The following is a 13444-nucleotide window of genomic DNA, read 5'->3' as shown; positions in this document are numbered from 1 at the left end:
TCCTGGGCCCATTGAGTAATGACGTAACTAGATGCAAACATATGAACAGACGACTATGTCGCGGCTCTGCAAATGTCCTGTATTGGGACCTGAGCTAGGAAAGCTGCTGCCAGTGCTGCTTGACCTCTCATAGAATGAGCTGTCATTGAGTTGGAAGTATGACCTTTGCCCGCTCATAGCAGACTCGGATATAGGCAGTGATCCAGGATGAAATCCTCTGGGATGATAGCAGCAGTCCTCTCATCCGTTTGGCAATCACGATGAACAGCTGCATGGATCTGCGGAGAGGCTTAGTCCTGTCAATGCAGAAAGCCAGAGCTCATCTGACACTGAGCGTATGGAAACACTTTTCCTCACTAGAGTTGTGGGGCTTCAGAAAGAAAATTGGCAAGAAAATAGCCTGGTTCACATGCAACTGCAATATCACCTTTGGCAAGAATGCTGGGTGAGAGAGCAGATGGACCTTTTCCTTGTAGAACACCGTGTAAGGGTGTTTGGAAGTCAGGGCCTTGATCTCAGAGACTCGCCTTGCTGAAGTGATCGCTACCAAGAAGTGATCGCTACCAAGAAGGCAACTTTCCATGATAGGGTAGAAGAGAACAAGACACCAGGGCCTCAAAGGGGGGTCCCGATGAGTCTTGATAGGACATTGGTGAGATCCCACAGAGGGATCGGGTCTCATACTGACAGGAAGGGCCTTCCAGGCCCTTGAGAAATCTGGATGGCATCTCATGCGAGAAGACTGATCTGCCCTGAATAGAGTGATGAAAGGCCATTATGGCAGCCAGGTGTACCTTAATTGATGATAACACCAGACCTTGTTGTTTTAAGTGGAGCAGATATTCCAAAATGGATGGAACAGATGACTTAGCTGGGGAAAGGCAACATTCAGATGCCCAGCAGTGAAATACTTCTTCTTGACAAGGCTCTGATGGAGGGTTTTCTGCTTCCTAGGGGGACTTGTTGGACTTGGATGGAGCAGTTGGTTTGAGAGAGCCCAAAGTGGACGGCAGAGGGAGTCGCTGATAAGCCTAGCAACATCCCAAACCAGTGCTAGTGAGGCCATGCCAGAGCTATCAAGATGACTTGCACTCTGTCCTTCTTGATCTTGTGAATGAGGGGAACTGGTGAAAAGGCGTATATCAGATTCCCCAACCATGGCAGGAGAAAGGCATTGAAAAGCAAGCCATTGTTGAGCCCTTGCAGGGAACAGAAGCAATGGCACACTCTCTTCCGTCTCATAACAAAGAGGTCCACTTGGGGAGTTCCCCACCACTGCAAGATGATCTTGTCAATCTCCGGATATAGGGACCACTTGTGGTAGAGGAGAAGAACATGCTGAGGTGATCTGCCAACGTGTTCCTGACCCCCAGCCTCTAGATGGATAGTGTGACCCACACAGAAGTCCCATAGGAGGAGGGCTTCTTGACAGGCGGCTTGGGACAGCACTTGCCCTTGCTTGCTGATGTAATATATTGAGGCTGTGTTGTCTGTCAACACTTGCACTACCTTGCCAAACAGATAGGGAAGGAATACCTTGCAGGTCAGTTGGATGGCCCTGAACTTTGTGTGTAATGCCAGCTCCTCCTTGGACCAGAGGCCTTGGGTCCTGAGGATGCCAAGGTGGGCCCCCCACCCTATGTCCAAAGCATCTGATATCAGGGACAGCATTGGCTGCTGAGCCGCAAAGGGGACCCCCTTTGACATATGATGTGGCTTTGACCACCATCCTAGGGAGGTAAGTATTGGTGGAGGGATCATGAGGACCATGTCCAAATGGTGCCTGGCTGGAGAGTAAATGGATGCCAGCCACATTAGTAGAGGTCTGAGGTGTAACCTTGCATGCTGGACCACATAGAAGCAAGCTGCCATGTGTCCTAACAGCCTGAGACATACTTGTGCCATGGTGAGGGGGTAAGCTGTGACATGGGCTAAAAACTCTGATATGGCCAAGAACCTGGCCTTGGATAGGAATGCTCTGGCTTAGGTGGAGTCAAGGACTGCCCCGATTAACTCTATCTTCTGTACTGGTACCAGTGTTGATTTTTGTTCGTTTATTAATAGGCCTAGTGTTTGACCAACAGATGTCAGAGGCCAGAGTGACCATGCAAAACTTCAACTTCTTGAGATACTTGTTCAGGCAACACAGGTCCAGAATAGGCCGCAAGCCCACTTTGGCTTTTGAGATCAGAAAGTAAGTAGAACCCTTTCCCTCTCTGCTCCTCAGGGAACTTCCTCTACACTGCCCACCTGCAGGAGGGCTTGCACCTCCTGTGCAATAAATTGCTCATCATAAGAGTTCCTGAAGAGGGATGGGGATAGAAGGTAGGAAAGTGGAAGTGAAACAAAACTGAAGAGTATACCCAACTGCTACAGTACTTGACACCCACTGGTCTGATGTTATAGCAGTCCAGGTCAGGAAGAAGGGTGCAAGATGGTCCGAAAATAAAGGGGAGGCTGGATCCTGGGTAAAAGCTTATAGGTCACCCCTGGGGGCACCTTCAAAGAGCCTGCCTACTCCCCGAGCGGTAAGGGCTCGAGCCTGATTGAAAGGCAGTAGCAGGAGTCCACCCATGGCATCTCTTATAACCCCTATTTTTCCTTATGTAGGGGCTCACTCCTGGACTGGCCTCCGAATCTTTGAGGTTGCTGGGACCTGAAGTGGCTTCTGGAGATTGACGGGGTGTAGAGACCCAAAGAGCAGAATGTGGCTCTGGGGTCCTTTAAACCGAGCAGCCTTATGTCCCTTTGATCTGTGAACAGGACTGCATTGTCGAATGGCAGGTCCTGAATGAATTGCTGGACTTCCAAGGACAGGCCAGATAACTGAAGCCATGAAACTCTTCTCATCGAGACAGCTGACACTATTGGCCTAGTCGCTGAGTCGGCTGCTTCAGAGGCTGCCTGCAGGGAGGCTCGGGCCACTCCTCCATTATAGACTCAAACTCCTGTTTGGAGTCCTGATGCAGAGAGTCCATGAACTTAGCCATGGAGTGCCAGATGTTATAATCATATTTCCTCAACAAGGCTTGCTGGTTTGATATGTGTAGTTGTAGGCTCGCAGTTGAGTAAACCTTTCTGCCAAAAAGATCTAGTCTCTTTGGCTCTCTATTTTTGTGGGTCGAACTTGCCTGCCCCGTCTGTCTCATTGGCAGCTGTTCTTGGCCTGCTCAGATGTAAGGGGCAGGGAGGCTAGGGTCTGCCACAGGGCCTTGATTAACTTCAACACCCCTTTGTGGGCTGAGAGGGCCCCACTACTGTCTCATCAGGTGAGGACTACGATGATGCTGGCAAGGGTAAAGGGGTAGGTTCTTCCTCTGTCGTTGGGGTGGCCACTCCTGGGGCTACTGCAGAAACCTCAGCATCTTGGTCTGACTCCACATCTAAGGAAGGTGCTGGGTGAGTAGCTGCTATTGACTGCCTCTCCAAAGCCGCAAAGAATGACTGTACGTGTGACTCTGGGGCAGGGAGAAACCCCCATGGGTTCCAAAACAGATATGGCATGGGCCATTGCCTTTGTAGCCAAGCTTTGATAGAGGGCCCCACGTGGTAGCCCGCAGCTGTTGAAGGGGTTGTCTGCCTCTTGGGCATGCCCACCTTATCCTCTTCTTAGTCCAAGTAGTCCTCTCTAGGAGACCACAGCAGTGTCAATGTTGCCTCCACTTCCCCACTGAGCTGGGAGGAGCAGTGTCTCGGTACCATGGACCTGTGGGGGGATTCCATGCGTTCGGAGACCAGCAGCTGTCTTCTTGCGACCGATATCGGAGAGATAGGGACCAATGTCAAGGTTCTGGAGATCAGCGGCAGAGTTCCAGGAACTAGCACTGAGATTCCAGAGATTAGCATCAGTGTTCGGAGGACCAGTGCTGCGGCTCCAGAGACTGGTGCCATGAGTTCATCCGTCGGTGATGTAACTCCAGGGACTGATGCTGACGGTCCGGTGACCATTGGCAGCGCATCGATGACCTGTGCAAGGTGTCTTGGTGTCGATCGCTGCAGAGGCCCCATCGCAGACTTGTCTCTAGGTGGCCCCACGGTCGTTGGTACCGACCTGCAGTCCCAATGCAGTGGCCTCCCTTCTCAAGGTGTCGGCAGCACAGAGATCGCCTGGAGGTCTGTAACCGCTTGGAATGCCACAGGAGTGGACAGTACCATGAGAAGCTGGGGGCCCCTGCTGCTCGCAGGAGTCAGTGGCAGGTCCAGAATTGGCCTGGGAATTGAGGCCACTGCCAATCGGAGACCCAACGGAGACGAGTGGCCCAGCACGGGTCTCACCTTGTCTTCTGTGCTCCTTTTGTTCCTCCTTGGTGCCGGTGAGCACTCTCTCCTGGTGTTCGTCTTCATGTGCTTCTTTATAGGCAATGGGGATAGAGATCGGTGCCAGGGGGGAGGAGGGACTCCGCACCGATGCCAATGTTCTTGGCACTGATTTTGAACAGCCTAGCTCAGAGGCCAGTCTAAAAGTCGACTCCATTAGAAGTGCTCTAAGTTTAATGTCCCGTTCCTTTTTAGTGCGAGGTCTGAACCCTTTACAGATCCTGCAGTTGTCTCCCAGGAACTTTATAAAGCTCTGGTGAGGGTCATACACCAACAAAGGCTTCTCGCACAACATGCAAGGTTTGAAGCCTGGGGACCAGGGCATGCCCTATCCCTGGGGCTATGTCCCCTGTTGAATCTACAGTATAACAAACTAAAAGCTAACGAATTAGCTGACAAACTATACACACTGTTATTAGGAAAAGAACCACTGGGTTAGAAGAGCTTGCTAAAGCAAGAGGACATTCCAACACCATCACGCATGGTAGGAAGAAACTGGAGGGGGGGCCAGTGGCACCCTTTATACCAGTGCAAATGCACACGACCCCACAGGGTGTTAGAGCCAGCTCTACAGATACCAGTGAGAAAAAATCTCCAGGATTGGTGCATGTGGCGCACACACACACACCTGACATGGAATGAACATGAGCAAGCACTCAAAGAAGAAGAAAGACTGTTTGGATATTACAGCTAGACAATTTTTTTCACCAAAAAGAAAAAAAATCAGGGAAAAACTTCCCCCAAAATTTCACAATTTCTTTTTGTTTTTCAACCAGCATTGAAGGCTACAATATATGTAGTAATTATACATGTGATGAAATGCAACTAGTTTTTTGTTTTTTTTTTTAAATAAGAGTCCTAGCTAGCATGCAAAATACTCTTCATTCCTCTGAACAGATTTCCTTGACAGCTAGTACCTACCCTCTTTTCTCTAAAAGAGAGACAGACATGCACCTAGAAGTCAGCCCTACATATTTTATAATATAAAGACCATCCTGCTTAGAGATTAAATTTAGAAAGTTTGTCTTATTTCCAGCGTATATCAGAATATATAAAATCTTAGATATGGACAGCAATGAATGACACTAACAGCTTTAGGGTAGCATTGCCTTCGTTTTGTAGACCCTGGTCTTCCTGGAACACTGGTTTCTTCTTCATCATGTAAATCAAGCTCCTCCTCATACTTAACCGTTTCTTTCCCAACTGGCATCAAGTGATCATCCAGTTCACCTAAATTTTATTAACAAGTACAGATGAATAATAGTATGAATCATCAAATCTTAATTCTTCAAATATTATGGATTAGCTGTGTTCATTCAATGAAATAACTCCCACATAACCTGCAAGGTGCAACTGAGGGTATGTCTATACTGCAATTAAAAATCCACAGCTGGTCCATACCAGCTGATTCAGGCTCGCAGGGTTTGGGCGAAGAGGCTATTTAACTGTGCTGTAGATATTAGGGCTCAGGATAGAGTTCAGGATATGGGGCCCTGCGAGGTGGGAGAGTCCTGGAGCTTGGGGTGCAGCCCAAGCCTGAACATCTACCCCGCAATTAAACACCCCAAGCACCATGAGCCCAAGTCAGCTAGCACAGGCCAGTCATAGATTGCAGACATACCCTTAGAAGCTACACAATATTTAGGTGGCCTCACTAAATAATAGTGAGAACTTGCTAATACCTTTATCAAACTCTTACCAGTTAAAGTAATTAATTTCTTTGGAGTAAAAATAATATTGATGGTAGAACTCTAAGAATTCATAACTCTAAGATTTAAAATAAAAATTTTAAATATTCTCTGTACACTGAAGTGGTCATTGAAAAATCAACTTCCCACATCAATTAAAGGCAGCCTAGGACTGAATTACTTGATTAGAATAATCTGCACACTATCGAGGAGTTCTAACTCCCTTTTTCTTTGGATACCGTACAAACTTTCTGTGCTGTTTTAGAGCACCGCTAGCAATACTCTATAGGATGTTGTTTAAAAAATACCCTGTAATAGAGAAATGCACTTATGACATATTTATACTAGTGGCAATACAGCTGAAGTCAGCATGAGATTTTCACTTTTTAACCGTGTTCTATGGCTCAACAGGAAAAATCTGCTTTCCCTTCTTTAGAAATGGAGATTTACTTACTTGTAACTGGAAGTTCTTCAAGATATGGGTACGCATACACATCATGAGCCTGAGACCAAAAACATCTTGCAAATAGTGTCCATTGGTCCGTGCCTGCACCCTGGTTCCCTTTGTGCTCTGCACTGAGAACATAAGGGGAAGCGCGGACCAACACCTCTTCAGTTCTTTCTTTACTGCAAAGCCCGTCGTAATTCAAAGCAAGGGGGAAAGGAGAGCATGTAGTGGAATACAGATAGGAACACCACATTTTGAGGAGATTCCAATTACAGGTAAGTAATCTCCAGTTCTTCGTTGTGTGCTGGTCCCTATGTGTATTCCACACGAGTGGCTGACAAGCAGCACTCAAAGAGGAGGACGTTTCAAGGATGCAGGCGGCATAGATGCTTGTAACACTGCAGCTCCAAAGGCTGTGTCAGCAGAAGAGGCTTGGGCCAATACATAATGCTCTGCGAAAGTGTTGCTGGAATTCCAGGTTGCCACTTTCAATGCTCAGTAGAGGGCTTTCTTTCAAAGAAGCTATTTGAGGTTTCCTGTGCTCTAGTGGAATAGGCCCTCACTCCATCCGGGAGAGGGAGATGTAGGACCTAATTAAACAAGGGCCTGGAATTGAGCCCTGTCCCCCTGTAGGAGTTTTATCTTTGAACTCTGTAACTTTGCGTAGCTCAGAAAAGGGCCTAGTAGTTAGAAATTCTCAACTGGAGGCTGGTGGATGTGAATACCTTCCTCCCCAGAAGGTCAAAATAGGACAAAGATAGTGCAATTGCCTCATCAGGTGGGAAGGTGATATGCCTGTCAGCACTGCCAATACCAGAAGATCCATTTAGTCATCTTCCTCTTGCAGAGCCAGCTGCTGTTGTCTAGTAGAAGGATGGCGTGACTCTCCAGTAGAGCACACGGATCCAGTATGTCATGCATAAGGGTCCAACGGATGCCAATAAGGCCAGTACAAAGGGTTGAAAGCTGGTTGGGATGGACCTCAGGGCACTGGGTACCACTGCTCTATTGGAAGGTAACCTGTTTGTGCAGAGGACAGGTCCATGATATTATCAGAGTCCTTGTCTGGGATAACCCCCTATGTTGAGAAGATGGTGGTTTGCCTTAGGCATCAGATTCAGCCTATGGCAAGGACAGATTCAGTTCCAGAGATGATACTGTCAGTACCAGTGGAAGGAAAAACAAGGTTACTTACCAGTAACTGTTGTTCTTCGAGATGTGTTGCTCATATCCATTCCAATGTAGGTGTGTGCGCGCCCAGTGCACAGATTCCCGGAACTTTTTCCCTAGCAAGCCCCGCATGGCCAGCTCAGGCGCCCCCTGGAGTGCCGCGCTCATATCGCGGTATAAAGGGCGCTGCTGGCTCCGCAGGTCCCCAGTCCCTTCTTTCTGCCAACTCCGACAGTGGGGACGGGGGGTGGGTTTGGAATGGATATGAGCAACACAACTCGAAGAACAACAGTTACTGGTAAGTAACCTTGTTTTCTATCTTCGAGTGATTGCTCATATGCATTCCAATGTAGGTGATTGAGTAGCCATACCTTGAAGGAGGGTAGGAGTTATTGGTGACCTGCTCTTGACAGCACGGCTCTGCCGAACCCCGCATCTTCCCTCGCCTGTTCCACGATGGCGTAGTGCGACGTGAACGTATGGACTGACGACCAGGTCGCTGCTCTGCAGATGTCCTGCAGGGGAACCCGCTCCAAAAAGGCTGCGGAAGAGGCCTGGGCCCTAGTGGAGTGTGCTCTTACCGCACCTGGGAGGGGTACCCCTGCCTGCTCATAGCATGCTCTAATGCAGGCAGTAATCCAGTTGGAGATTCGCTGGGTGGAGACAGACGAGCCCTTCATCCTATCCGCCACAGCTACGAAGAGCTGTGTCGACTTCCGGAAAGGCTTGGTCCGCTCGATATAGAAGGCCAGGGCTCGCCTGACGTCCAGCGAATGTCCTCTCCTTTCCTCCTCCGACTCGTGGGGTTTTGGAAAGAACACAGGAAGGAAAATGTCCTGGTTACAGTGGAACTGAGACACCACCTTAGGCATAAAAGCCGGGTGAGGTCTCAGCCGGACCTTATCCTTATAAAAAACCGTGTAGGGGGGCTCCGAGGTTAATGCCCTCAGTTCGGAGACCCTTCTGGCCGAGGTGATAGCCACCAGGAAGGCTACCTTCCACGATAAAAGGAGAAGGGAGCATGTGGCTAGGGGCTCAAAGGGGTGACCCATCAGTCCGTTGAGGACCAAGTTAAGGTCCCAGGGTGGCACCGGGTCCCGCACCTGAGGGAAAGTCCTCTCCACCCCTTTAAGGAACCTCACCGACATGGGGTGAGAGAATAGGGAGCGGCCCTCCATGGGTTGGTGGAAGGCCGAAATGACCGCTAGGTGTACCTTGAGGGAGGCCAAAGCCAGGCCCTGCAGTTTAAGCTGCAGTAAGTACTCCAAGATAGCCTGTATAGGTGAGAGGCTTGGGTGTAACCCTCTCGCTTCTGCCCACCCCTAAAACCTCCGCCACTTAGCTTTATATGTTACTTGCGTGGACGGCTTCCTGCTGCCCAGGAGGACCTGTTGAACCTGTATGGAACAGGCTCTCTCTCCCTCCGTCAGCCACAGAGTCTCCAGGCGGTGAGGTGGAGGGAGTCCAGGTCGGGGTGCAACAATCTCCCATGGTCCTGGGAGATCAGGTCGCATCGTCTGGGTAGCGGAATCGGTTCGGTGATGGAGAGGGTCGAGCAGCATGCTGTACCAGTGCTGTCTCGGCCACGCTGGGGCGATCAGGATGATGTTCGCCCTGTCCCTCTTGATTTTGAGGAGGACTTGGGGCAGGAGCGGGACGGGGGGAATGCATACATCAAGTCCCCTGTCCAGGGTACTAAGAAGGCATCGGACAGAGAGCCCGGCTCGCGACCCCTGAGCGAGCAAAACCTCGGGCATTTCCTGTTCTCCGCTGTAGCAAACAGGTCTAGACGGGGAATACCCCACCGTTGGAAGATGAAAGCCACTATGTCCTGGTGTAAGGACCATTCGTGGCGGGGAGAAAAGGATCTGCTGAGGCGGTCCGCCTCGCTGTTTCGTACCCCCGGGAGGTGAGAGGCAGATAAATGAAACCCGTGCCTCACCGCAAAGTCCCATAGGCGAATAGCTTCCTGGCAGAGTGCCGAGGAGCGTGCCCCCCCCGCCTGTTCACATAGAACATGGCTGCCGTATTGTCTGTGAGGACTTGGACTACCCTGCCCTTCAGGAATTGAAGGAAGGCCTTGCAGGCCAACCGGACCGCTCTGAGCTCGCGTACGTTGATGTGCAGAGCTCTCTCCTCCGGTGACCAAAGCCCTTGGGTGCCCTGGTTGTGAGAAATGTGGGCTCCCCATCCCCGATCGGATGCGTCTGTGATGAGCGTCACAGATGGGATAAACTCTCTGAAGGGAACGCCCGTCATCACTTCCCTCGGGTCCCTCCACCAATCGAGGGACGACAGCACCTGTGGGGGAACCAGGACCATTCTAGTTAGAGAATGCCTGTGCGGTACGTACACCGAAGCCAACCACCTCTGGAGAGGTCTAAGCCTCAATCGTGCCAGTCTTACTACGTATGTAGAAGCTGCCATATGTCCCAACAGCTGCAGGCAATGCCTGGCTGTCGTCATGGGGGACAGGTGGAGATTAGATATGATGGCTGCCATTGCCTCAAATCTCGTTTGAGGGAGGGAGGAAGGCTCTGGCTTGTACCGCATCCAACTTGGCTCCAATAAACTCTATACATTGCACCGGAGTGCGTGTGGACTTTTGCTCATTAATAAGCAACCCCAGTCTAGTGCACAACTCGCGTGTGAGGAGCAGACTATGTCTCACATGAGAACTTGACTTCCCCCTGATCAACCAATCATCCAAGTAAGGGAAGATTTGAACTCCGCTACGGCGCAGGTGGGCTACCACCACGGCCATACATTTAGTAAAAACCCTGGGTGCTGAGGAGAGCTCAAAGGGTAGGGACCGAAATTGATAATGGCGTCCCGCTACCACAAACCTCAAAAACCGCCTATGGCCAGGCAATATCGAGATATGAAAGTAAGCATCCTTTAAATCAAGGCCGGCATACCAATCCCCTGGGTCAAGGACCGGAATGATTGTGGCGAGGGAGACCATACGAAACTTAATACGCCTAATATACTTATTTAGGTGACGTAGGTCCAGAATGGGTCTAAGGCCTCCCTTTGCCTTGGGGATTAAGAAATATCTGGAGTAAAATCCCCGACCCACTTCGGCCAGCGGGACTTCCTCCACTGCCCCCAGCAAGAGGAGGGACTCAATCTCCTGGACCAGGAGTTGAACTAGGGCCGGATCCCCCGTCGGGGACAGCCCAGGAGGGGTGTTGGGAGGGGAGGCTGTGAGTTGGAGGGTGTACCCCTTGGCAATCACCTCCAGGACCCACCGGTCCGTAGTAATGGCTTCCCACTCTGTAAGGAAAAGGCAAAGCCTATCTGTGAACGGCCGGTCAAGATCCCAGATAGAAGGAAGAGTACTACCCTCCTGCTCTGGGTCAAAACCGTTTATTAGTATTACCCCCTTTTGCTGGCCCCTGCTGGCCCCCGCAGAGGACCCTTGACGGCCTCCTCTGCTGGGACCGCGGTAGCGCTCACGACCTCTCCTCTGCTGGGTGGGTCGAGGAGCCGGTCTGGGCGGAGGCGGAGGTTGCCTTTGAGCCTGTGGTCTGGACTGCTGTCTGGAGGCTTGGGGGGTATACAAGCCGAGGGACTTCAGGGTGGCCCGAGAGTCCTTGAGGGCATGCAGCTTGTCATCTGTCTTCTCTGAAAACAGACCCAGACCATCAAAGGGCAAGTCCTGTATGGCCTGTTGAACCTCCTGAGTGAGGCCAGAGGCCTGAAGCCACGAGCAGCGGCGCATCACGACCGCCGAGGCCATAGCTCTACTGGCGGTGTCCGCCGCATCGCTAGCTGACTGCAGCGCAGCGGTAGCCACCGCGGCCCCCTCCTGGAGTATCGTGGAGAAGTCCGCCTCCTGGTCGGGGGGTAGCTGGGAGGCGAACCTCTGCATTGAGGCCCACAGATTTTTATTATATTTCCCAAAGAGGGCCTGGTGGTTAGCTACTCTAAACTGCAGCGCCGCAGTAGAGTAGACCTTCCTCCCAAATAAGTCCAGCTTACGGCCCTCCTTATCTTTGGGAGTGTTACCCTGGTTCCCCTGACGGTCCCTCTGGTTGGCCGCATCGACCACCAGGGAGCTTGGCGCGGGGTGGTTATAAAGGAACTCAAAAGGCTCCTTGGGGACGTAATACTTCCTCTCCACCCCCTTGGATGTGGCGGGCAGAGAGGAAGGGGTCTGCCAGAGCTTCCTCGCGATCTTCATGACATTGTCATGCACCGGTAAGGTAGCCCGTGATGGCCCCACCGAAGTGGAGGGCCCGAAGAGGGGGTCCTCCTCCTCAGACATGAGTCTAAACTCCATGCCTAAGTTCTCAGCAGCCCTCTTTAAAAGGTCCTGGTGGGCCCGGAAATCAAACAGGGGGCCCCTGCGATCCCTGGCTGCTGCCTCATCTGGTGACGAGGAGGAAGATAGGGGTAAGGGCCCAGTGGAGGGTCCCTCCCCTGGGTCCGAATCCTCCGAGCCCTGCTCCTGAGCCTTAGAGGGAGGGCCGCCACAGATTGAACGGACACTGAGCCCTGGGGCATAGGGGCATTCCAGGGTCCCCAATACGGCCACTGCCAAGGCGCCTGGGTCCACCCGGGGACTTGCAGGGAAGGCTGTTGTAGTCTCCCGGCCCTCTTGTCGCCGGAGCCTCCCGTACGTTGCTTATTTCGCCGACGCATGGATCGGTCCGATGAGGACGACGTGGACCGGTGCCGACGTCTGCGGTGCCGGCGATACGAGGAGGTCGGGGAGGACGACGACGTAGCGGACCTGCCCCTGCGGCAAGAGGACTTGCGATGCCGCTTGCCCCCCCGGGACCGAGAGCGGTGCCGACGATGGTGACGCTGAGGGGACTCCAGTCGCCCAGCCATCGGTGCCGGGCCCATCGGTGCCGCCGGATGCGAGCCGCTGCCTCTCGAGACGGCGGACAGAGACCTGGATCGGTGCCGGGACGGGCTCCGCACCGAAGATCGCGAGCCCGAATTCCGGTCCCCACTCAGGTCAGAGCTGGACCTGCGGCTCCGGCGATGGACTCGGGACCGCCCACGGTGCCGAGTCGCTCGACGACCTAGAGTCGGAGTGCGGAGGGGAGCCGACGCTCTCCACCCTCCGTGACCGTCTGGAAGGAGACTTGGATTGGGAACGTCTCCAACCACCGAGACCACCCAGCGCGGGTTTGCCTCGAGACGCAGGTCCCTTATCCCTCGGCCGAGGGGGGGACGGAGGCGTAGGCATGGCCATGAGGGCTCGTGCCGCAGTAAACGCCTCCGGCGTCGACGGCCCTTGCGTGTGCACTCCCCCACCCCCAGGAGTCGGGGGAGGCAACCCGCGCGGAGACCCCGGTGCCGGAGTAGACTCTACGGCCCTTGGCTGGGGCGTCTCCGTACTCCCTCCGCCCTGCGAGGGCCGGAGGGAATCCTTGGGTGCGGCCAGGGGCCGTGCCGACTTCTTCGGCCCCTTCAAGGCCCGCTACGGTGCCGAAAGCGGTGCCGGTGGGGGGGCGCTCCGCACCGACGACACACTCGGTGCCGACGAAGACCGGGACGGCTCAGAAGCTGGACGGAGCGCCGACTCCATTAGAATTGCCTTTAGCCTCGCATCCCGTTCTTTTTGAGTCCGAGGCTTAAAGGACTTGCAAATTTTACATTTGTCTCGACGGTGTTCTTCGCCCAGGCACCGGAGACAGAGGTCATGCGGGTCACTGATCGGAAAGGCTTTAGCGCACAAATCACAGTTCTTAAAGCCTGTGGAACCCGGCATGACTCCCTCTGTAGAAGGAACCCCGTCCGGGGTTCTAAACTTATCACTATAACTAATTCTAACTTATCTAACACTATAACAACTAATGAACAC

At 52.5% G+C, this 13444-nt stretch overlaps 1 protein-coding gene across 4 annotated transcripts in view; it reads right to left on the bottom strand.

The window, feature by feature from the left end:
- The window catches only part of DICER1 (dicer 1, ribonuclease III), a 119046-nt gene that overhangs the window by 31198 nt on the left and 74404 nt on the right, over positions 1-13444 (bottom strand). For all 4 annotated transcript variants that reach the window (XM_067555112.1, XM_067555111.1, XM_067555113.1 and 1 more), the window contains one exon: positions 5408-5547. In XM_067555112.1, coding sequence (XP_067411213.1) covers positions 5408-5547 — 140 coding nt within the window. The remainder of the gene's footprint in view (positions 1-5407; positions 5548-13444) is intronic.

This window comes from Emydura macquarii, unplaced genomic scaffold (genome assembly GCF_026122565.2).
Source record: "Emydura macquarii macquarii isolate MOO-44397 ecotype Brisbane River unplaced genomic scaffold, CSIRO-AGI_Emac_v2 contig_1551, whole genome shotgun sequence".
NCBI classification, from domain to species: domain Eukaryota; kingdom Metazoa; phylum Chordata; order Testudines; family Chelidae; genus Emydura; species Emydura macquarii.
Note: the sequence above shows the minus strand (reverse complement) of the source record. Positions and strands in the feature narration are given on the sequence as shown.